Source organism: Mobula hypostoma, unplaced genomic scaffold, assembly GCF_963921235.1.
Source record: "Mobula hypostoma unplaced genomic scaffold, sMobHyp1.1 scaffold_56, whole genome shotgun sequence".
In the NCBI taxonomy this organism is placed as follows: Eukaryota; Metazoa; Chordata; class Chondrichthyes; order Myliobatiformes; family Myliobatidae; genus Mobula; species Mobula hypostoma.
The window spans coordinates 595,107-621,113 of NW_026948269.1; the positions used below are offsets into that span (position 1 = coordinate 595,107).

The following is a 26,007-nucleotide window of genomic DNA, read 5'->3' on the forward strand; positions in this document are numbered from 1 at the left end:
ACCCCTTCCCTTCTATTTCCCAGGAAGAGTCTTCGCAAGAAATGTCTGCTATGCTTCCCTCCTCCCTCTATAGATGGTACCTGACCTCCTCAGTTCCTCCAACATTTTGTGTATGTTACTCTGCATTTCCAGCATTTGCAGAATCTCATCGGGACAGAGTGGAGAGTGCAGAAACTACATCTTGTCTCACTAATGTAGAGGAGGCCACACCGGGAGAACAGAAAACAGTAGATGACCCCAATAGGCACGAAGCTGAAGAGTTGCCTCACACGGAAGGACTGTTTGGGATCATGACTAGTGGTGAGTAGAGCGGTTTGGGGCAGGTGTAGCATTTCAGCCACTTGCGGGGTTGGCTTCCAGCCCCCGACACCCCTTCTTATCGCTGGAAACCTCTCCCTTTTGTGGACAACACTGCGACTTGGTGGTGATTTGCTACAATAACAGGCCCTCGTGATTTCTGGACACCGCTGTCACCAGGTTCTGCTCTGCCATATTAATGGTGAGAGAGAGAAATGTGATATTGCAGCCTGCTGAAATGTCCTTTCTTTTCAAATCTTTTTATTGTTATATTATACTAAAGCAATAACTCGAGTACATTGAAGTAACAACACTTACGATGTCTCAAAAAAAGGCATTATCTTAAAGATTGAAAATAAATTGTTGTAATAAAAAACCCTACTATGCAGAAAAAGTGGGGGAAAACCCCATGAGGTGTACAACCCCGGAGCCATGCGTCATACAAAAGGTTTCTAAAAAATAAACATCAAACCACCAGCAAGAAAGAAAAAATATACCAAAAAATTTACAATTAGACCGTGGAGAAAATCTATCAATCAGCTCAAATAATAATAACGAGCAAATGAGCCCCATCTTTTCTCAAAATCAAATAACGATTCAAAGGTTCAACTCTGATTTTCTCCAAACTAAGACACAGCATCACTTGAGAGAACTATTGTGACAAAGTGGGAGCTGATGTATCCTTTCACTTCAACAAAATGGCCCTCCTATCTATCAATGTAACAAATGCAATAGCATGTTGGTCAGACACAGAAATACCATGAATATTTTGAGGAATTATTCCGAAAAGCACAATTAATTTATTACGTTGTAGATTAATTTTAAGTGCTTTAGAAATTGTTGAAAAAACTGACTTCCAGAACTGTTCTAATATACAACAAGACCAAAGCATATGTGTCAGTGTAGCTATCTCAGTTTTACATCTATCACACTAACAATCAAGATTAGAAAATATTTTAGAGAGTCTCTCCTTCGTCAAATGGTAATGATGTACAATATTAAATTGAATCAATGAATGACTTGCACAAATCGAAAAAGAGTTAACCAACTTCAAAATTCGCGTCCAATCCTCCATCATAAAAGTCAAATTGTGTTCCTTTTCCCAATCCTGTTTAATCTTAGATAAAGGACGCTTATCCCATTGTAATAATAAATCATACATTATTTCAATAAAACCCTTCGTCGAAGGGTTCATACGCATAATAGTATCTAACAGGTCAGTCTCCAATATATAAGGAAATGGTTATTCAAGATTCGAGGTTGTTTAATGTTATTTCCAGCGAACAAGTGTAAATTAGATCAAAATAATTATTACTCTGGCTCCGGTGCAGCAAAATAAAACACAATAATAAAAATATATATCCACAGCTTATACACTGCAGATGGACTGTATGTCCATAAAGTGACACGAGGCACAGGATGCCTGTCCATAAGTGGACTGACATAAGTGGACATGCCCAGTGACCAGGGTGTAGAACTGGGTGTGGTGAGCAGCAGCAATAATTGCAGAGTTCAGCACCGACAGTCACTCTCGAAATTGCATTCAGCAATGGTAATGGGCAAATACCCTGCATGCGGCTTATTGAAACTTTCTCCCCAGTGTGAACCCAGCAGTGTGTCACAAGTGTAACATGCTGCAAGTTTCACTGCTAATGTAATGGCCTCTGTGCAGTGTTTCACTGCTGAGGTAATGGTTTCTCTGCAGCAGCAATGTTTAGGTTACAACTAGAGATAACAGGGTTTTAGCGTGCGGGGCTATCCAATGACAAAAATGTTCTTTCTTGTGAGCCTGCAAGAGAGATTTTCAGGGTCTTTTGCTGGGGAGCGATGAGAAGACGTGAATGGTGAGAGTGGGCCCTTTTTCTTTTTTTTTTGATTTTCTTTCGTAACCCTATAGTCAAAGTAAGAATTATAAAGCTGAATAGTTTAATCACATACTGTGTACTGTTTGTTACTTTGGGATACTGATTTGTAACAGGGGACACATCACACAGTATCCACCCAAACAAGATTTCTTAAGTTTGGCTGGGCTGGGGGGCTATCACCCCTTATATTAAGCTGCTAGCCGAAGCGAGAGTTACATAAGGTTAGATGACTGAGTGAATTGTTTCCAACATTCACAGCAGGTGAACAGCCTCTCCCCAGTGTGAACTCAATGATGCACATTTAGTTGATTTGGCTGAGAGAATCTCTTTCCAAAGTTTGAGCATGTGATCGGCCTCTTCCCTATGTGAACTCGCTGGTGACTCTGTAGTTGAGATGACCGAGTGAATCCCTTCCCACACACTGAGCAGATGAATGAACGCTCCCCAGTGTGAACTGACTGGTGTTCTTGAAGGTGGGATGACCGATAGAATCCTTTCCCACACTCTGAGCAGGTGAATGGCCTCTCCCCAGTGTGAACTCGCTGATGTACCTTCAGTTGAGATGAGAAAGTGAATCCCTTCCCACAGACTGAGCAGGTGAACGGCCATTTCCCAGTGTGGGCTGACTGGTGTCTCTGTAGTTGAGATGATAAAGTGAATCCCTTCCCACAGAATGAGCAGGTGAATGGCCTCTCCCCAGTGTGAACTCCCTGATGTACCTCCAGTTTGGATGAGCAAGTGAATCCCTTCCCACATTCTGAGCAGGTGAATGGCCACTCTCTGGTGTGAACTGACTGGTGTCTCAATAGGTGAAATGACTCTGAGAATCCCTTCCCACAGTCCGAGCAGGTGAACGGCCTCTGCCCGGTGTGAACTCTCTGATGTACCTTCAGTTTAGATGACTGAGTGAATCCCTTCCCACAGTCTGAGCAGGTAAACGGCCTCTCCCCAGTGTGAACTCGCTGATGTACCTTCAGTTTAGATGAGAAAGTGAATCCCTTCCCACAGTCTGAGCAGGTGAACGGCCTCTCTCCATTGTGAACTCGCTGATGTGCCATTAGGGTGGATGACTGAGCGAATCCGTTCCCACAGTCCGAGCAGGTGAATTGTCCCTCCCTGATGTGAACTCGCTAGTCAGATGACCGAGTGAATCCTTCCCCACAAATTCAGCAAATGACCAGCCTCCGTCCAGTGTGGACTGAGTGGTGTGTCGACAGGTGGGAAGACCGACTGAATCCCTTCTCACACACAAAACAGGTGAATGGCCTTGTCCCAGTGTGAACTTGCTGATGTACCTTCAGTTGAAATGACCAACTGAATCCATTCCCACTGTCTGAGCAGATGAATGGACTCCCCGCTGTGTAAAATGACGAGCATGCCAGTCAGTCAGATGATCGAGTGAATCCCTTGCTCCACTTCTTAAATATCTGGACAGAGACAGCAAAACTGCTATGTTGTGTTTGAGATTCCTGTAGATAAATTCCTTGTCACTTTTAACCTGTAAAAAGATTTACAAAATCCATCAATGGGTGAAGGACAACAGTTCAGATGAGATCACTTGAGTTGTCAAGGTGTGAACTGACATTACACTGTTACAGTGAAGTTCAACCCAAGTTGGAGAGAGAAATCATCTTCTAACTGGGCACAGTGCTGGTATCTGGAATGAGCATCAAATTCTCTGATGCTCTTCCTGTCTCTATAAAAATGGGGCATTTCTGCCATCTCCAATTTCTGTCCTGGCTCAGTTTGACTCTCTCCATTGGTATTATTCCCTGTTCCCACTGAGCTGCATGGGTTCCTGGCCCCACAGTAACTGAAACACTCTCACACAAATACCCGGCAGTGCATTCCACGCACCTGCCACTCTCTGTGTAAAAAACTTACCCCTGACATTCCTCGGTACCCATTTCCAAGCACCTTAATAATGTGGCCAATCTTGTTAGCCATTTCAGCCCTGGGAAAACAACCTCTGACTACCCACAGGACCAATGCCCCCATCACCTTATACATCTGAAAAAGGCTCTAAACACAAACAAGGGAATTATAGAAGTATACAAAATTATGAGGATATGGACAGGGTAAATGCAAGCAGCTTTTTCCACTGAGGTTGGGAGGGACTACAACCACGGGTCATGGGTAAGTGGGGAAGGTGAAAATTTAACGGGAACATTTGGAAAAGCACTTTGCTGAAATGGTCTTGAGAGTGTGGAATGAGATGCCAGCACAAGTGGTGATTATGAGCTTGATTTCACCATTTAAAAGAAGTTTGGATGGGAGCCTGGATGGTAGGGGTATGGAGGGTGATAGTCCCGGTACATGTAGTTGCATTAGACAGCTTAAATGTTTTTTCAGCATTGACTAGATGGGCCAAATATCCTGGTTCCGTACTGAACTTCTCCATGTTTCTATGACAGAGAAGCTTGCCAAACTTCTTTGGAAGGGAAAAGGTAAGAGTGACAATGGAGCAGCAATGGCTGGAGTTTCTGGGAGCAATTCAGGAGCTGAGTGATCAATACATCCCAAAGAAGTGGAAGCATTGGAAAGGCAGGAGGACACAACCATGGCTGAAATGAGAAGGCAAAGAGAGGGCAAACAAATTAGCAAAAACTATTGGGAAGCTTTTAGAAACCAACAGAAAATGACAAAAAAAAGTCAGCTGAGCTCAGGGCATGGAATTATGATATTGGAATCATTAGTGAGTCTTGGTAACACCTAACAGTCTGAGGCATTTCGAGGAACAAAATATCCGGGGTCTCAAAATCTCTTGAAAGCCAAGGTATTCTGCACCAGTTACCTTTCAACTTTTATTTTGGCAGGCACATACAAACTAGACACCCTCAAAATTTCACTTCTGAAGCCCTCCCACTTACCAAGTACTCCTTTGCCAGAAAACAGCCTGTCCCAATCCACACTTGTCAGATCCCTTCTGATACCATCAAAATTGACCTTTCTCCAATTTAGAATCTCAACTCATGGTCCATACCTCTCTTTTTCATATGAAGAAAGACTGGATGAACTGGGCTTGTGCTCATTGGAATTTAGAAGATTGAAGGGGGATCTGATTGAAACGTATAAAATCCTAAAGGGATTGGACAGGCTAGATGCAGGAAGATTGTTCCCGATGTTGGGGAAGTCCAGAACAAGGGGTCACAGTTTGAGGATAAAGGGGAAGCCTTTTAGGACCGAGATTAGGAAAAATTTCTTCACACAGAGAGTGGTGAATCTGTGGAATTCTCTGCCACAGGAAACAGTTGAGGCCAGTTCATTGGCTATATTTAAGAGGGAGTTAGATATGGCCCTTGTGGCTACGGGGGTCAGGGAGTATGGAGGGAAGGCTGGGGCGGGGTTCTGAGTTGGATGATCAGCCATGATCATAATAAATGGCGGTGCAGGCTCGAAGGGCCGAATGGCCTACTCCTGCACTTATTTTCTATGTTTCTATGTTTCTATGTTTTCCATATTTAAGTAGAATCTCACGGCATTATGATCACGAATTTCTGTCACCAGCCCTGGATCATTTCCTAACAGCTTATTGCACACTTCTATGTCAGAAATTCTACGTACTGATTAAGGGCACATTTGACAAACTCTACCACATCTAGTCCTTTTACAGTATGGGAGTCCTCGTCAATATATAGAAAGTTAAAAACACTTACTGAATCAACCTTTGTTTCTTGACATGGTCTCTGATCTCTGTTGGGTGCAACCAAGTCCCAATAATGGCAACAATATCATAATTCCCTGTCCTGAGCTCATCTGGCTTTCCTACGATGCTTCTTGCATTGTGATATCCTCAGCTCAGCATATTCATCACACCATGCTCAACCATTTCATCGCTCACTCTATCTGAGGTCTGAACAACATCTGACAGATGTCAAGAAAACAACCTCTCCCTCATGTCACAGAAACAATGGAGCTGATTGTGGATGACAGGAGGAATGGAGACAGGCTAACCCCTATTGACATCAATGGATCTGGGGTTGAGAGGGTGAACAGCTTTAAGTTCCTCGGCATGAACATCACCAAGGATCTCACATGGTCTGTACATACCGGCTGTGTTGCGAAAAGAGCACTGCAGCACCTGTTTCACCTCAATGGTTGAAAAAGTTTTGGATGTAGCCCCAAATCCTAAGAACTTTCCACAAGAACACAATTGGGAGCATCCTAACTGGCTGCATCACTGCCTGGTATGGGAACTGTACTTCCCTTAATCGCAGAAACCTGCAGAGAGCAGTGCGGACAGCCCAGCATGTCTGTAGATGTGAATATCCCACTATTCAGGACATTTACAGAGATAGGTGTGTAAAAAGGGCCCAAAGGATATTGGGGACCCAATTCACCACAACCACAAACTGTTCCCGCTGCTACCATCCAGGAAATGGTACCACAGCAAAATGACCAACAGGCTCCAGAACATCATCTTCCACCAGGCCATCAAAGTGAATAATTGATTTCTCTGTTATATTGACTGTCCTATGTACAAACTATTTATTATAAATTACTATAAATTACACATTGCACATTTAGACAGAGACAGAACGTGAAAATATCTACTCCTCATGTATTTGAAGGATGTATGGAATAAAGTCAACTCAATTCAATTCCCCTCTCCGCTATCTGTTCTATCATTCTGGCTCCCATTCCCCCTGCAACTTATTTTAACCACACCACTCCACCACACCAGTTCCAGCAAGCCTAACCGCTAGGATATTAGTCCCCTCTTGTTCTGTTCCCCTAACTAACGAATCCCCTATCAGCCCTTTGACTTTTCTCTGTCAGGTAATACCCCCACCACCAACCATTTCTAAAGTGGTCCACCTTTTGTTGTGTGGGATAGCAACAAGAGTACTCTGCGATGGCTATTTAACCTCATTCCCCTTCCTGATTCTCACCCAGTTTCCTGTGTCCTTCACGTTCAGTGTAAATCAGCTGTCTTCATGTCATATCTATCGCCCCCTCCAACTCCTGGATGATCTGGAATTCATCCATTTCAAGTTCCAACTCCTTAAAGTGCAGGGTTACAAGCTGCAGCTGGATGCACATCTTGCAGATGAGGGCATCAGGGACACTGAAGGTCTCCCCACCTTCTCACCAATGTCCCCTCTGATTTGTAACAACCAGTGTGCACATAAATCTTGTACTGTGCATTTTTCATCCAGTGACATGTGCACACTGAATTTTATACAGAGAGGTATTCATTTTAACAGCTAGCAAATCACTGTCGATAGGAACTTCGATCCCCTCTGGGTTCGATCTAGTTCATCTGCACTCTCAGACAACTTATGTAGCAGGCCTGTAACGGTTAGTGAAGGATTTTCTTACCAGAGCTTTTGCACATTGTCCCTATGTGGTTTGCTTGCTAAATTACGCTTCAGATTTCCAAATATCACTGCACTTCTTTGCAGTTGCAAATTCTCCAGAAGCTTTTGCATAACCGCAATACACCCAGTTTCTGTATTGTACATAAATATTTCCCCTGAACCCTCCCCCAGGTGACTGACTGTGGTGAACTCATTGATGGTACAGTAATGCCAATGAATATAAAGGGAAGCACAGTTGTCTGTCTCATTCGAGTCTGGCACATTTGTGATGTGAAAGCTATTTGTCGCCCAGGGCAAAGGTGTTTGATATCATTATCTTCACAGAGTGAATGGGTCAAAACATGTCCTCACGGGTAGAAAGGTCCAGAACAAGAGGAGGTAGAACAAGAAACACACACAAAATGCTGGAGGAACTCAGCAGGCCAGGCAGCATCTATGGTGAAGTGTACTAATGCTGAATTCCGGCATTTTGTGTGTGTTGCTTGCATTTCCAGCATCAGCAGATTTTCTCTTGTTTGTGATTGGAGGTAGAACAAAGGTGATTTTCTCAACGGGTGATGTAAAATATTTTGTTCCCTTTCTCCGAGTTCCTGATCCTTGCATTTAGACAGCTGGAGCTCAGCTCTGTCTGAGAGATCCATCGGTTCCCACTTCCTCATCGACCTGAAGCTCCCCGGGATCCGTGCAGGGATCGTGGGGCTGAGAGACAGGGAAGAGAACAGGACTATCCCGGGATCACGGGTCACAGCAATTGCCCCTCAGTCGGTAGTGAAAACGGTCTCACGGAGAAACACTCACCCGCAGCGATATCCGAGGCCTTTTGTGTACTGCGCATGCGTGATATTCGGGACCAGCCGCAACCCTGACGCCTGCGCATTCGATCGGTGCTTCAGCGACGCGAGAATTGTAACGCAGAGCTTTCAAGTTAATCCCGGTGCCATTGAAAGTTTCTGCAAGCACCGGTTCAGGTACATACCTCAGTTTTTTTTTGTGCAGAAAACTCAGCACCTCTTTTAAAGCAGAAAGCAGATCTAATAAAACAATACACTTAATATCAGCAAACGTTCCGCGTGTTTAATGCCAAAGTAGAACGTTCTTACAAATGCAGATAAAAAAAACACAAGAGATTCTGCTGTTGCTGGAAATGTGGACACATACACACAAAATGCTGGAAGAACTCTGCAGTTCAGACAGCAACTAAGCAGAGTACACAGTCTAGGCGTGCTGAAGGGGCTCGGCCTAAACGTTGTTTATTTGTTCCTCTCCACATCGGCTGCCTGATCTGTTGATTTCCACCAGTATTTTGCAGAAATTAACCATTTTTTTTTGATCAACCGGTTTCCAAGTGTTTTTGATCTTTTATTTGTAGCCACAATCTGCTGGTCTGAATCCTCTTCTTCCTCCTTCTTGTAAACTTAAGGCCGCATCTCTTTCCAGAGCCCCAAAGCCCTGACTCAGGCTGGCAACTCTTTGGTTTCTGACTCTGCTCCATCGAAGATTCACTCTCTAATCTGCTGTCAGACTTTAGCAGTGCATTGCAACAACCCAGCTGTCGACGGCACAGTCGTTCGAAATTAGTGAAAATGACCCCAAAAAGTTGAAAAGAGCGGGAAAGAAGGAGCTTAACCACCTTAGTCCAGAGCCCTGAAGAACATCAAAACCACAGTGAGCTCATCATCTTATTCAGCCTGGAGAAAATCATGCAGGAAATTCGTGCAGGTGTATAAGATGATGAGAGGCATTGGTCGTGTGGATAACCAGAGGCTTTTCCCAGGGCTGAAATGGCTAACACGAGGGGGAATAGGTTTAAGCTGCTTGGAAGTAGGTGCAGAGGAGATGTCAGAGCTAAGTTTATTAAACAAAGAGTTGTGTGTGTGTGAAATGCACTGCCAGCAATGGTGGTAGAGGCGGATACAATAGGGTCTTTTAAGAGATTCTTAGATAGGTACATGGAGATTAGGAAAATAGAAGAGCTATGTGATAGGGTAATTCCAGACAGTTTCTAGAGTAAGTTACATGATCGTCACAACATTGTAGGCCAAGAGGTCTGTAATGTGCTGTAGATTTCTATCATTCTATGAAACTCAAGGGGAATTTCCTATCCCACGGAGTGGTGACCAGTTGCAACCTGTCATCACAGAGAGAGTGAGGGGGTACGGCAGGGATAGATATTGATATACTGATATGGAACATAAACATAGGCAGGGACCAGATGGGCCGAGTGGCCTCTCTAGTGTACATCGTGAGTGTGGTAGAGACAGCAAGTACCTGAGACACGGGAGTGAATACAGAACTGATTTATCTTTCACAGATCCAGAATATTAAACACTAGTCTAGTTTAAGGCTAACATCGGCAGAACAGACTTTTCCAATGCTCAGTGACCAGGGTTCAGTCCTGGGTGCGATGAGCAGCCGCAAGAACGGCAGAATCTGACAGTAACAGTCCCTCATGAACCTGCAGCTGCCTTCAGTCACCGTGATGGTTAAACATTTAACACAGAGCTGATTTGATCTTCCTCCCTGATGTGAAGTTGCTGATGTTGCAGCAGCTGGGATGGTTGAGTAAAACTCTTTGCTCACTCCGGACAGAAATGTGGCCTCTATTTATTGTGAACTCACCGGAGCATCACAAGGTGGGTTAACTGAATGAGTCTCTTCACACACACGGAGCAGGTGAACGGCCGCTTCCCAGTGAGAAGCTGTTGGTGTATCTGCGATGGCGACTGCATCCCTTCCAAAATGAGAGCCAGTGAATGACATCACACTGCTATCAACGTCATGGCGATGTATCCAATCAGATCACGGACATGGACACGTGATCGGGCTCTCCTTGTAGCGAGTGGGGCGCTGTCTTCTCCAGCATCTCCACCTCCACATTCAAGGATCGGCGGCATTCAAGCGCTGGTGAACTGACAGATACAGCAGAACTAACGTGATGTTGTGTTTGTGATTCCCATACACAAATCCTTTGGCTTTTCAACACTGTTAAAAGTTTATATAGCACGTCAGTGGGTGAAGGACAACATTTTAACTCAGATAATTTTAGTCTCCATGGTTAGTTCTGATATAAAAAATACTGTCACAGCTCAAAACAAGTTGGAGGAACAAAAAACACACACAAAAAAATGCTAGTGGAACGCAGCAGGCCAGGCAGCATCTATAGGAAGAGGTACAGTCGATGATTCGGGCCGAAACCTTTCGTCAGGACGAACTGAAAGAAGAAATAGTAAGAGATTTGAAAGTAGGAGGGGGAGGAGGGATCCGAAATGATAGAAGAAGTCAGGAGGGGGAGGGACGAGGCTAAGAGCGGGAAAGTTGATGGGCAAAAGGGATACGAGGCTAGAGAAGGTTAGAAGATCACGGGATGGGAAGCCTGGGGAGAGAGAAGCGGGAGGAGTGCCCGGAGGGTGGAGATCAGGCAGGGAGTTATAGTGAGAGGGACAGAGGGAGAGAAAAGAGAGAAAAAAGGGGGAAAATAAAAATATATTAAATAAATAAATAAATAAGGGATGGTCTGTGAAGGCGGGGGGGGGGGGGGGGAGGCATTAACGGAAGTTAGAGATGTCAATATTCATGCCATCAGGTTGGAGGCTACCCAGACGGAATATAAGGTGTTGTGCCTCCAACCTGAGTGTGGCTTCATCTTGACAGAAGAGGAGGCCGTGGATAGACATATCAGAATGGGAATGGGACGTGGAATTTAAATGTGTGGCCACTGGAATAACAAGACCTGCAGGATGTCCCAGTCAGTGTTGTAAGAACCAGTGCTTGGAGCCCAGTTGTTCCCAAACTGTGGCAACAATTTGGCTGAGGGACCAAATCAACACTCCCCAGTCTGTTACTGACACAAAATTGTACATTTATATCCTGTAAATGACACCGACTGTATATTAGATCCCGAGAGTTTCGGGAGTTTGGAAAAATTAAATAAGGGTGTCTGTGGGTTTTTGTTTCCCGGGGTTTGTTTCCACGCCCTGATATCGATGGAGTGAAGCGGGAGTTCAGAGCCGACACAGCCGGGTCCGATACAGGTCAGACGGGGTAAGTTACAGGCGACACTCCGCTCCGGGACCATCAGCACCGGAACATTTAGAGTAACGCCGCAGTAATTCGGAGCAGGTCAGGGAGAATATTAAATAAAACCAACAGGGGAACTTTCTGATCCGATCCCCTGACAGAGTGTGAAGGATCCGCGACGAAGTGTAGATGCAGAATTAAAAATAAGCGAGCCGAGCCGGGCCCGTGTGGGCGGAAGCCGAGGAGGAGATCGATGCCTGCGAACGGGGGAAGTAAATCTGCAACGAGCTTTGGAAATTGTCCGTGGACAAAGTCGGAGACAGCGGGGCTGAGCGGTACCGGACAGTGTGAACAGATGTGACCGGATCGCGGGAATCACTGTCGCTGAGAAAGTTGCCGAGGCTTTCTCGGCTTTGCATATCATTCAGAAACCTGATGGACGGAGATTGACACTGATTTCCAAAGCGTTCCCGGCCTCCTTCCCGAACCCTGCTCTCCGTGCAGCGCCCCGGACCGGAACGTTTCTCCCGGCATCGGCACCTTTGAGGCTGCGGCGATCCCCGCCTTCCGCGTTTTAAACCTCCGGGAATGAGCTGCTCTCCATTTCCAGCATCTCCCTGCCCCGGGACCCACGGAGCGGACAGACAGTAACTCACTCGCTCTCTCTGTTGTTTCCAGTGAATTTAGTGGCGATGGTGATCCTGTCCCGGGGAAAGTGCGGCCTCTCCACCCGCACCACTCGCTACCTGGTGGCCACGGCAGCGGCGGATCTACTGACCATCGTGTTTGCGGTGATATTGCGGCGGGTCGGTTATTATTACTTCCCCGGGATTTTCCTGGACATCACCCCCGTGTGCAGTGTGATCTCTGTCCTGGGAGAGGCAGTCACAGAAAGTTCTGTCTGGTTCACCGGCACTTTTACTTTTCATCGGGTTGTCGCCATTTGTTGCCAGAAGTGGAAAATAAAACATTGCACCGGGAAAACTGCGGCTGTGGTTCTGACAACAACCGGCGTTCTGCTCTGGTTTAGTAATATGCCCGAATTCTTTATATATCGTCCTGTGAAAGTGGTTGACAATATACCCTGGGACTGTATTGAAATACCGGGCTACTATACGGATCCCGGGTGGGTGGGATATGACCGGCTTTCTCCCGTCCTGACGCCATTACTCCCGTTCGTTTTAATGCTGCTGTTCAACGCTCTGACAGTCAGACACATTTTAGTGACCAGTCGCGTCCGTGAGGGGCTGAGGGGTCAGAGCAAGGCGGAGAACCGCAGTGACCCGGAGATGGAGAGCAGGAGGAGGTCTGTGATCTTACTTCTCACCCTCTCCGGGAGCATCACCATCCTGTGGCCGGTGAATGTTGCCGAATTCCTTCATAACACCATTGCCTGATTGGATCAGAATAATTACAACGATTCTGAATACATGTTTCAACACACCGGAGACATGCTGATGATATTAAGTTGCTGCACACACACGTTTATTTATGGAGTAACTCAGGCCAAGTTCAGAGAGCAGTTCATCAGCGCAGCGAAATATCCGCTCACGTCAATTATTCAACTAATTAACAAACAAAATATCTAAGCTCTTCTCGGAGGCGGTCGCAACTTTTTCGATCTTGACTCTACAGAATCAACGATCATCGGAGGAATTGGCAGCGGGGAGAGTAAATCTGGTTTCGAGCCCGAGAGAAACACAGCCCAGGAACAGACTCTCCGACACCCGCACCCCGCGACCTCCACTCCTACCAATTATTAAACTCGTCCTACCTTTTATTTTCAGCTTTCCAACATATTTTCGCTCTCGTCACCGCCAGACCCCTTTCGGTCTAAGAAAGCAGGTCAAATTCTGGGGACATTCAAGACCAAATCGGCAAAAATGCAACTCATTTGTTACTTTAATTTTTTGCATAAGAATGAAATGAAAAAAAAAGTCGACACGAACTTACAGTAAAGCTTACACTTGTCCGTCACATTAGACAACGATGTTACAGAGAAATGTTTAACACCACAGCACTCATGCATAATAGCGCAAATTGTTCCGGAAACCTCCGGTGCCCACTCTGCTTCAAGGAAAATAATGACATCTCACTTCCTGATTTCTAATAAATTTCCATCCGATCAAATTGCGTGTTGACTCTCCTCTGCATTCACTCCAGTACTATCGCATGTTGATTATTTTTTATCTCAGCTAAAACTGATAAAAATTCCGTTCCAGACGCCGACAAGCACACTCATTTCTCAATTGGTTGGAAAAGGCAATGGGCTGAAAAGTAGGAATCTGACAGCATGGGAGAGTGGATCATGAGAGAAAGGGCAGGAGAGGAGGCACCAGAGAGAAATATGAGGCAGTGGAGGAGAAGCGAGGAGGGAGGACAGAATGGGAGAGGGAAAGGAGAAGGGTGAGGTGGAAGTTAAAGAGATCGATGCTCATGACGTCAAGTTGGAGGTGACTCAGATGCAATATAAGGTGTTGATCCTCCAACCAGAGAGTGGCCTCATCTTGTTAGCGGAACAATGAACCGGCATGTCACATTGGGATGAAGCGTGGATTTTAAATGGTTGTTCATCGGGAAATACATTTCGTTGCGGACGGAACGAATGTGCTTGATAAAGCCGTCTCCCAATCTACATCGGGTCTCACTGATGAACGGGAGGCCGCACTGGGAGCGCCGGATACAGTAGATGAACCCAACAGACCCGCAGGTGAAGTGTTGCCTCACCTGGAAGGGCTGATGGTGATCCTGAATGGAGCTGAGGGAGGAGGTAAATAGGAAGGTGTAGCACTTCCCTCGCTTGGGAGGACATGTTCCAAGAAGGGGATGAGTGGGGAGGAGAGAATGGACAGGGAAATCTCTCTGGAAAGCAGAGTGTAGGCGGGGGTGGGGGCGGTGGGATGAAGGTGTGTTTGGTTGTTGGAGATGACAGAAGTTGTGGAGGATGATGCCTTGGATGTGAAGGCTCATGGGGCTGCAGGTGAGGACAAGAGGGACTCTGTCAATGTTAAGGTGACTGTAAGATGGAGTGAAGGCGGATTTTCAGGAAATAGAATCGATTGGACTGAGATCAGCATCAATGCTGGAGGAAGGGAAACCCATTCTATTCAGGAGACCATCTCTGATGACCTGGAAAGGAAAATCTCACCCTGTGAGATATGGTGGAGACAAAGGAACTGAGAAAAGGGGATAGCTTGCTTCTTTTTTTTTACAGGAGTGAAGTGGGAAGAGGTTTAGTCAAGACAGCCATGCAGATCGGTAAGTCTACAAAGAGAAAGTGTGAGCGTGTTTTATGATCTCTGCCGTCTGCCACGGGCAGTGTCTTTCTCGGGTCATCTGTCGCCTGAACGCACCAGGGCGGATGGTGGAGGGTTTTGCAGAGATGGCGAGTGCTGTAGGGGTCAGAAGGGTTTACAGAAACGGAGAGTGATGTAGGGGTTGGAAGGGTTTTCACAGATGGCGAGTGCTGTAGGGGTCGGAAGGGTTTTCAGAGATGGCGAGGGGTGTCAGGACACTTCTTCACCACTGCGAAAATGTACTTTACTTGTAGTACCAAAATGGTAATGTTGCCTGTAACAAAATGAAACCCGTATTGTATCGGAACATTTTGCTAATAATGTTCGTGCAACACTATGCTGAGTGAACCCGAGTACCCGACTGCAGACTGCAGTCCCTACACTGTATTTCACCTGCACTTAACTGCCTGTTCTCCAAACCTGTCTGAGTCCCTCTGCAGACACCCGCTTTACTCTAACCTACATGTCCCGCAACTACCTTCGTATCAACTGCAAAGTTGGTCACCAGGCCATCAATTCTCTCATCCAATCATGGATATCTAACATGAAAAGAAACGGTCTCAATAACGACCCCAGCGGAACACCGTTCGCTACCGGCAGTAAACAGAATAGACTCGCATTGCTCTGACTCTTTGCCTCCTGCCAGTAAACCAATCTTCGATCTATGCCAGTATTTTTCCAGTATTACCTTGAGCTGTGATCTTGTTAAGCAGCTTCATATGCAGCACATTGTGAAAGACCATCTGAAAATCCAAACAACATCCCCTGCCTCTCCTTTGTCTATCCTGCCTGTTATTTCATTAAAGAATTCCAACAGATTTCTCAAACAAGTTTTCCCCTGACTTAGGCCTATTAGATCATGTGTGACCAAGTTATCAGAAGATGCCGATAAAAGAGATAAGAGAGAGACAAATGGGGGAAACATTCAAAATGCTAATAAGAGAGAGACGAGAAGGATTATCAAAAAGGAGACACAGTTCTGAGTATTGTCAGAGACCGTTTGCTTTGAACCTGAACTGTTTGAAGTTTGATGGACAGGCGATACCCCAGCAGGGGGATAAAAGGAACAGGTTCGCTAAAGCAAGACAACACGACACCACAAGATAACGAGACCCTGGAAGTGCGGTGTGCCCCCACAAGTTTGTGGGAGTTTTGGAAGTCTGGTTGCGGGACCAACCATAGACGCACAGGGTGAGACAGTACGATCGGCGGGAACCTGGTGTGAGTGTCCACCCTTGCCTGGGTGCCGAGTTCACCGCAGAAGAACGATTGTATCTGGAACGGAGGGGTCACAGTCGGTGACCTCAGGAGACATTAAAAATGGCTCGCGCCAAAAGCTAACTGCGAGGAATATGAAGGTCTGGTGAATCCGATTTTAATATCAGCATTTGCTCTCTCTCTCTCCCCAATGGCACGACGGCGATTACTGCGAACTGAAACTGAACTGAACTCTGTGTCACTTGAGACTGATCATTTTACCCCTAGACTGCGATAGAGCTTGATTGATCCTATTATCCTAGTTCTCTGTACATGTGTGTTTATTCATTGCTAACCCGTTGCATTTATATCCTTACTATTAGAGTACTGTGTTACTTACTTCTTTAATAAAACTTTCTTAGTTCCCGTAATCCAGACTCCAACTAAGTAGTCCATTTCTGCTGGTTTGGCAACCCAGTTACGGGGTACGTAACATATGCGCCTCCGACAATCCTGAAAAATCATCCTGAATGGATTCCAACCACTGATGTCAGACTAACTGTCCTATAGTTTCCTTTCTTCTGTCTCCCTCTCTTCTTAAAGTGTGAAGTGACACTTGCAACTTTCTAGTTTGCCAGAATCATTCCAAAATCCAGAGACACTTTAAAGTTCATTACCCTTTCTTTCAGAGAAACATGAGTGGGAACCTTTTTCACTCAGAGGCGGTGAGAATGTGGAATGAGCTGCCAGAGCAAGTGGCAGGGGCAATTTCAACATTTAAGTGAAGTCTGGATGGGTACATGGATGAGGAGGGTATGGAGGTCTATGGTCCAGGTGGAGATTGTTGGAACTAGGCAGATGAATGCTCTGGCACAGACTAGATTGGCCGAATGGCATTTTTCTGTGCTGTGGTGTTCTATGACTCTAATCCCTTCACAGTCTCTTCAGCTACTGCTTTCTGCACCCTGTGGTGTTCACCTTCTGGTCCAGGAGTCTTATCTACCTCCAGGCTTTTCAGCTTCCAAAGTAAATTCTCTCCTTAGTAGTAGCATCTATACTGACTTCTGCCCTGATACTCTTGAAGAATTGGCATTTTTTGGGAAAAATCATGAGAAGTCAGAGTAAGAAGAGTGGGGTGGGGGGAGGGAATGAAGTAAAATATCTCCGAAAGATATATTTTCCTTAACAAAACCAGGATTCAGCACTCCATGCCAACATGTATAAAACTAAAAAGAACTACACATCACTACACTGAAATAAAAACACAATTAAGAAAATGAAGAAATGGTCATGATAGAAGATCAAGTTAACCACTCATGTGCCACCATAGAAGACAACCCTGCGATTTAAGCAGACAAGTTGCTAGAAAACTGAGAAATGAGTGTGCTTCATGATGTCTGTACCTCATGTTTTATCAGCTGGAGCTGAGAAACAAGAAAATATAATAATACTTATTATAGGTTTACAAACCCTCTATAGACGGACCTTAATCATTTCTAAAAATGTAAACATGAACATTGGACAGGATCAGTGCAGAGCAATAAAACATGAAAGTTGCAATACAGCTGATGGAATATGAAACAGATCAGTAAGGTGCAGTACAACCCAGAGATGAATATGAAACAGGAGACGAAAAGGCATAGGAGCAGAATTAGGTTATTTGACCCATCGAGTCTGCTCCACCATTTCATCATGTTTGATAGAATTTTCATCTCAGCTCCAATCTCCTGCCTTCTTCCTGTATCCCTTCGTGCCCTGACCAATGAAGAATCTATCAACCCCTCTCATTGCGAGAAAAATACAAGTACATGGGACACAAGAGACACTGCAGATGCTGGGAATCTGGAGCAATACACACAATGTGCTGGAGGACCTCAGCAGGTCAGGCACCATCAAGAGCTGGGAATCAATGTTTCGGGCCAAGACCCCTCATCAGGGCTCTTGATACCCAGATATCTGGAATATCACCAAGCAAAAAAATAGAAAACAGTATCAAATAGTGAAAACATTGGACAGAATTTACTTCAAGTCTTATGAAAATCTGCCAACCAGAGCTCAATAGTATAACAAATACAACAAAGGCAATAAACACTTTCACCATACCCATATTAACGTATTCTTTCGGAAAAAAATATCTTGGTCCTGTTCTGATATGTTATGGAAATTTACAAAGAAAAATAAGAACTGAAATGGCAAATTTAGAAAACAGTATTAACACTGAAACAAAGTTAGATCAACACTACCTAGGACAGATGGAGGACGAGGAATTACAGACATTAAAAACTGACACAATTGTCAGATAATACTCCTAAATATATATTTTGTTTAAAGAAAAGCAGGATTCAGCACTCCATGTGAGCATATGCAATTTTGACATGAAGTACACAACAGAAAACTTAAATGAGAGGCCATCTCAGAAAAATGAATTATCACTATGGAAAAAAAATGTTAACCAGTGGAATGAGTATGACCCTCCATGGGAGACATCCCAACGATCTGAGCAGACCAGATGTTGACAAAGAAGCATTGAACAGCCAACTCAAAGTTGGAGACCTCTTCGCAGAAAGAAACGTTCCTTGCAGAAACTCAGGTTAACATTAAAAATAATCAAAAGTACATAAAAGAGAAGTAAACATCATGATACATGCAGAAAATGCCAAGAGAAACCAGACACAATCCAACACATTCCGGGATCCTGCAGCAGTTTAACTCAATCTGATTACTTACACAGGTACAATCAAGTGGTAAATATCATTCGCCAAAAAACAACACACACACAAAATGCTGGTGAACGCAGCAGGCCAGGCAGCATCTACAGGAAGAGGTACAGTCGATGTTCAGGGCCGAGACGCTTTGTCTACAGAGGGTTTGTAAACCTGTAATAATTATTATTATATTTTCTTACAAATCTTGCAAATGATGTGATAATCAATACATTATTACAGATAGAACAATCTATAATAACCATCCAGATATAATATTAGAGAATAAACAAGCAGGAACAACTTCCTCAATACTTAAAACCATTCCCAACACACACATGTTCCTCGACCAGTGGAGCATCTCACCACAGGTATTGGTTGTGTCATCAGTCAGACAACTGCAAGGTTTTCTCTGTCAATCAGCTTCCAAATGTTTCTACTCTGTCATTCATTGCCACGACCCACTGCTGATTCCCTTCTCCTCATCATACGTTCTCCCCAGTGTGAACTGACTGGTGTGTCAGGAGATAAGATGACTGAGTGAATCCCTACCCACGGTCTGAGCAGGAGAAATCCCTCTCTGCAGTGTGAACTGACTGATGTGTCAGTAGGTGAGATGCCTGAGTGAATCCCTTCCCACAGTCTGAGCAGGTGAATGGTCTCTCTCCAGCGTGAACTCGCTGGTGCCTCAGTAGATGAGATGACCGAGTGAATCCCTTCCCACAGACTGAGCAGGTGAATGGCCTCTCCCCAGTGTGAACTGACCGGTGTCTCAGTCGATCAGATGACCGAGTGAATCCCTTCCCACAGTCTGAGCAGGTGAATGGCCTCTCCCCAGTGTGAACTGAATGGTGTGCCAATAGGGAGGATGACTGAGTGAATCCCTTCCCACAGTCTGAGCAGGTGAATGGCCTCTCCCCAGTGTGAACTCGCTGGTGTGCCAGTAGTTTGGATGATTGAGTGAATCCCTTCTCACAGTCTGAGCAGGTGAACAGCTTCTCCCCAGTGTGAACTCGTTGGTGAATCTGTAGGTGGGATGACTGAGTGAATGTCTTCCCACAGTCTGAGCAGGTGAATGGCCTCTCCCCGGTGTGAACTGACTGGTGTCTCTGTAGGTAGGATGACTGAGTGAATCCCTTCCCACAATCTGAGCAGGAGAAATCCCTCTCTGCAGTGTGAACTGACTGATGTGTCAGTAGATCAGATGACCGAGTGAATCCCTTCCCACAATCTGAGCAGGTGAACGGCCTCTCCCCAGTGTGAACTCGCTGATGTACCTTCAGTTTAGATGAGCAAGTGAATCCCTTCCCACAGTCTGAGCAGGTGAACGGCCGCTCCCCGGTGTGAACTCGCTGGTGAGCCATTAGGTCAGATGACCAAGTGAATCCTTCCCTACAAATTCAGCAGATGACCAGACTCTGCCCAGTGTGAACTGTCAGGTGAGTCCACAGGTTGGAAGACCGACTGAATCCCTTCTCACACACAGAACAGGTGAACACACATATCAGCCCAGTGTGAACTTGCTGATGTACCTTCGGTTCAGATGACCGAGTGAATCCATTCCCACTGTCTAATGAGCAGGTGAATGGCCTCTCCTGTGTAAAATGACAGGCATGCCAGTCAGTCAGATGATTAAGTGAATCCCTTCCCACAGTCTGAACAGGAAGGATGGTTGATTGAATCCCTTGCTCCACTTCTTAAATATCTTGACAGAGTCTGCAAAACTGATTTGTTATGTTTGAATTCCCATGCACAATTTCCTTGTCATTTTTAACCTGTAAAAAGATTTACAAAATACATCAATGGGTGAAGGACAACATTTCAGTTGAGATCACTTTAGTTGCCAAGCTGAAGACAGAAATTATCTTCTAACTGGCACAATGCTGGTATCTGGAATGACCATCAAACTCTCTGATGCTCTTCCTGTCTTGAAAGAATGCAGCATTGTTGCCATCTCCAAGCTTTGACCTGGCTGAGTTTGACTCTCTCCACTGGTATTATTCCCTGTTTCCACTGAGCTGCATGGGTTCCTGGCCCCATAACAACTGAAACACTCTCACACAAATAGCCTTTGTTAACTTGCAGCTGGGATTTTCTTGTACTTACTGTTAATTTAAAGTCCCACAGTTTTAACGCCATGTAAATATCTCCTACTCAGATGTATGGTTAGTCTGCACAGCTGTTAAAAGGAATTAGAGTGAATATTAGTATTATTTAAGATTCTTGTCACAGTCATAGAAAAATACAACACAGAAACAGACCATTTGGCCCATCAATTTTTTGTCGAGCTACTTAAACTTCCTACTCCCATACCCCTACCATCCAGTTACCTATACAAACCTCTAACATGTTGCAATTGAGCTCGCAAGCACCACAAGTGCTGGCTGCTCATTCCACACCTGGATGACCGACTCCGTGAACAAGTTTCCCCTCTTGTTCCACTTAACCTTTCACCTTTCACCCTTAACCCATGACCTCTGGTTGTAGTCCCACCCCATCTCAGTGGAAAAAGCCAGCTTGCATTTACCCCATCAATGACCCTCAAAATTGTGGATTACCTCCATCAAATCTCCCCTCACTCTTCTATGTTCCAAGGAATAAATTCCTGACCTGTTCCATCTTTCCTTATAACCCAAGTCCTCCAGACCTGGCAACATCCTTGTGAATCATCTCTGAACTCTTTCAACCGCTTTTATATCTTTCTGTTGTTCGGTGACCAAAACTGCACACAATACTCCAAATTAGGCGTCACCAATGTCTTGTACAATGTCAACAAAACATCCATCTCCTGTTCTCAGTACTTTGGTTCATGAAGGCCAAGGTGCCAAAATCTCTCGTTCTGTCCCTATCTACCTGTGATACCACTTCCAGTGAAATATAGATCTGTATTCCCAGATCCCTTTCTTCAACAACACTCCTCAGTGCCCTACCAGTCACTGTGTAAGACCTACACTGGTAGGTCCTACCAAAGCACAACAACTCGCACTTGTCTGCATTAAATTCCATTTTCCACTTCTTAAACCATTTTTCCAGCTGGTCCAGTTCGCACTGCAAGCCATGATAGTCTTCTCACAGTCCACTAGATCCCCAGTCTTGGTGTCATGGTGATCCAGCTAACCATGTTATCATCCAGACTACTGATATAGATGACAAACAACAACAGATCCAGCACTGATCCCTGTGGCACACTACTAGTCACAGGCCTCCGGTCAGAGAGGCAACCATCTGCTACCACAGTCTGGCTTCTCCCAAAGACAGTGTCTCATTCAGTTTACTATCTCATCTTGAATGCTGAATGACTAAACCTTCTCAACCACCCTCCCATATGAGACTCTGTCAAGTGCCTTGCTAAAGTCCATGTAGACACCATCCACTGCCTTGCCTTCATCCACTTTCCTGATAACTTCCTCAAGAAACTCTATAAGATTGGTCAGACATGACCTACCACGCACAAAGCCATGCTGCCTATCCTTAATCAATCCTCATCTATCCAAATACTTATATATCCAGTTCCTGCACACACGTTCCAATAACTTTCACACTACTGATGTCAAGCTCACCAAAGTAGAATTTCCTCGTTTATTTTTAGAGCCTTTCTTGGACAGATGCTGTCCTCCAATCCTCCAGTACCTCACCTGTCACTGAGAGTAATTTAAATATCTGTGCTTGGGCCCCGACAATTACTGCACTTGTCTTCCGCAGGGTCCCAGGGAACAACTTGTCAGGCCCTGGGTATTTATGCATGGTAGTTTGCCTTGGGACAGCAAACACCTCCACGTCTGTAATCTGTACAGGGGCCATTAAGTTGATGCTGCTTTGCCTCACTTATGTAGACTGTGTCCAGCTCCTTTGTAAATATGGATGCAAAAAAAAAACTCCCCCATCCATTTGGTCTCCTCATATGGATTACCATTCTGATCTTCCAGAGGATTAATTTTGTCCCCTGCAATCTTTTTGCTCTTAACATATCTGCAGAATCCCTGAGGATTCTCCTTCACCTTGTCTGCTGGATAACCTCATGCCTTCTTTTATTTCTTTCAGAAGTGTTCACTTGAATTTCCTATATTTCATAAGTACCCCATTTGTTCCTATCTGCCTGTACCTGGTATGCACCTCCTTTTTATTGATCTGGGAGATGAAAGCCAAAGGGGTGATAGAGCTGCATGGTGGGAGGTGGGGGTTGGGGAGGGTTAAACTAAATTCGTGGGGGGAATGGGAACCTGAATATCAGAACAGATAGTGGAGGGGTTGTGGAGACAAATGTTGTGGAGACAGACATTGTTCAGACCTCAGACAAGGTCAGGAATGAAAAAGTTGAGCATGGTGCAGTGAATATGCTCTATCCTGTATATTTCAATACAAGGAGCAGTGTAGGAAAGGCGGATGTGTTCAGGGCATGGAACAACACTGGAATTATGACACTGGGATCTGGCAACTGTGGACTGGGACAGGCTGCTTTATGGCAAAGGTGTGCTTGGTAAATGGGAGGCCTTCAAAGTGAAATTTTGAAAGTACAAAGCGGGTATGTACTTGTCAGAATAAAATGTAAAGATAGAAACTGTAAGAAAGCTTGGTTTGCAAGAGATATTGAGACCCTGGTGAAGCACAAAATGGAGTTGCATCACAGGGACAGGCAGGCAAGTTCTGATGGAGTATAAGAAATGCAGGAGAACACTAAGAAATAAATCAGAATGTCTAAAAGAAGCATGAGGTTGCCCTCACAGAAAAAAAAATGAAGGGTAATCCTAAGGGATTCTAGAGATAGATTAAGATCAAAAGTATTGCAAGGGACAAAATTGGTCCTCTGCATGACCAGAATGGTAGTCCATGTTTGGAACCAAAGCAGGCGGGGATCCACATTGTCAGGGTGTTGAGTTTACCAGGAGACAGAGACTGCAGGGACGAGAGGTTTTCTGTTCACTAACACACTGTGTGTGGACCCCGCTGGCAATTCTGGTGTTGTGACCCGAATCGAGACAAACACCACGCTGCCCACTCCACCAACAACACGGCACAGCCGGACACATAACGGGGGACTTTACATCTCACAACACTGGATTCAGTGATGAAACCCGTGATTAATGTTGTTGTCCCACTGAAATCAGAAGAAACGTCCATTCAGGTGTTTTTAATTACAAGCGCACCCCCCCCCCACCCGCCTGACGTCACGCATGGTTCCCCTCGCGCGTACCTGACGTCACACACGCGCTGCTCTGCTCGCGCTGAAACAGTTTAACGGCGGAGCTACCGACCACGAGACCCCTCCACCCCTCACCTCCGCTGCGCTGTAGTCATTGGCCCGAAGCGATGTCAATCACTGTTTACGACCAATAGCGGAGGCGGACCGGCCGAGAGGGCGTTACCCCGTCTCCTGCTACAGTTTGCCCTTTAAAGCGGAACAAATTCCAAAGTAAATGTCCGCTTTCTGATTTATTTCCATTTCCCTCCGAGGGAAGTTGGGGCGTTTGTGAAGCGTCTCCTGCGGCCGGAGTCTGATGTATCGCTGAGAGGTAGGAGGAGACCGCTCGGCCCGTCGGTTTGATGCCGGTTCCCCGGGGAGGGAGAGGGGGATTTTATTGAAAGGATGAAGACGGTGAGAGAGGGGGCGGACAGGATGTTTGTCCCGGTGGGGACAGGAGGGGCTCATCTGTGGAAATGTCTGAGCCCACGGTGGTGGCGATTCACCACACTGGGGGGCAAACACCGGCAGACTGTTGCCCTGCAAGCGGGGCCAATGGTCTGGGCAAAGTGGGGACAGGAGATGTGTTGGGGGGGGGTGAGGAGAGGATATTTCGTATGTTTTATGTATCCATAACAGAGGGCACAGTCTCAAAACTGAGGAGAGACCTTTTAGAGTAGTTAAGGAGGATTTTATTTAGTCAGAGAGCAGTGAATCTGTGGAATTCTCCGACACAGACTGTGGTGGAGGCCAAGTCTGTGGGTACACTTAAGGCAGAAGATAATAGTTTGCTGATCAGTCAGGGCATTACAGGATATGCCGAGGAGGCAGGTGCATGGAGCTGAGTGAGAACCAGGATCAGCCTTGATAGAACAGCGGAGCAGACTCGATGGGGCTGAATGGCCTAATTCTGCTCCTGTGTCTTATGGTCTTATACTGCTAGTGTCTTACACAGTGAAGATTGACACAAAATACTTATTACAGTCGGCCGCTATTTCTTAACTATTACTGACTCTCCAGCATCATCTTCCAGTGGTACAATATCAACTCTTGCCTCTCTTTCACTCTTTATATCTCTGAATAACTTTTGGTACTTGATATTATTGGCTCACTTACCTTAATTTTTCATTTTATCTCTCCTGTGTGTTTTTTTTTTTAGTTGTCTTCTGTTGGTTATGTAAAATCTTCCCAATCTACTTTCTTGCTATATTACATGACCTCACTCTTTGATCAAAAACAGGAGAAAATCTGTGGATGCTGGAAATCCAAGCAACACATACACAAAAAGCTGGAGGAACCTAGGAGGCCAGGCAGCATATATGGGAAATAGTAAACAGTTGATGTTTCGGGCCAAGACCCTTCATCGTGACTGGGAAAAAAGATGAGACGTCAGATGAAGAAGTGTGGGGGTGAGAGGGGTGGAAGAAGTGGTAGGTGATAGGTGAAACTGGGAGATGGGGAGTAGTGAAGGAAAACACTTCTGAGGATATAATTTCCTTAACGATTCTCGAAAGATCATTGCTAATGCCTCCACATCTCTTCAGCCATCTCTTTCAGACCTCTGGGGTGGTCCAGGTGACCTATTGACCTTCAGACCATCTCTGTTTCCCAAGAACCTTCTCCTGGGTAACGTAACTTTACACATTCTGACCACTGACATCTGGGACTTCCATATTCCTGCCAGGGTCTTCGACAGATAAGAGAGATGTACAATGTATATTCAGTTCATCGACCATCACCTTGCACTCCACCTCATTGCTGCCTCTCCAGCATCATTTTCTAGTGGTTTGATATCCACTTCCACCTCCCTTTTACACTCTATATACCTGAAGAAAAATTTGGTATCCTCTTTAACACTACTGGCTAGCTCACCTATGTATTCCATCTTTTCCCTCTTAATTATTTTAGTTGCATTCTGTTGGTTTTTAAAAGCTTCCCAATCCTCTATCTTCCTAGTAAATTTTGCTCTATGCCCTCTCTTTGGTTTTTAAGTTGTCGTTGATTTCTCTTATCAGCCAGTTTTGTCACCTTACCTTTAGAAATACTACTTCTTCTTTGTGATGTGTCTATCCTCTGCCTTCCGAATTGCTTCCAGAATTGCTATCACTGCTCTGTGTTCATCTCTGCCCATGT

General features: G+C 45.2%; 3 protein-coding genes across 3 annotated transcripts in view; all 3 read right to left on the reverse strand.

The window, feature by feature from the left end:
* Positions 1-26,007, reverse strand: part of LOC134342269 (zinc finger protein 239-like) — a 102,848-nt gene that overhangs the window by 68,767 nt on the left and 8,074 nt on the right. The gene's annotated exons all lie outside the window — the stretch shown is intronic.
* LOC134342272 (zinc finger protein 239-like) lies at positions 643-8,296 on the reverse strand. Its single transcript, XM_063040241.1, has 2 exons — positions 8,282-8,296; positions 643-3,660 (listed from the first exon to the last, which is right to left on the reverse strand). The coding sequence occupies exon 2, from the start codon at positions 3,218-3,220 to the stop codon at positions 2,450-2,452; it is 771 nt and encodes a 256-aa protein (XP_062896311.1). The 5' UTR covers positions 3,221-3,660; positions 8,282-8,296; the 3' UTR covers positions 643-2,449.
* On the reverse strand, positions 18,969-20,875 carry LOC134342271 (zinc finger protein 239-like). The gene is made up of 2 exons (XM_063040240.1): positions 20,802-20,875; positions 18,969-20,470 (listed from the first exon to the last, which is right to left on the reverse strand). The coding sequence occupies exon 2, from the start codon at positions 20,057-20,059 to the stop codon at positions 19,244-19,246; it is 816 nt and encodes a 271-aa protein (XP_062896310.1). The 5' UTR covers positions 20,060-20,470; positions 20,802-20,875; the 3' UTR covers positions 18,969-19,243.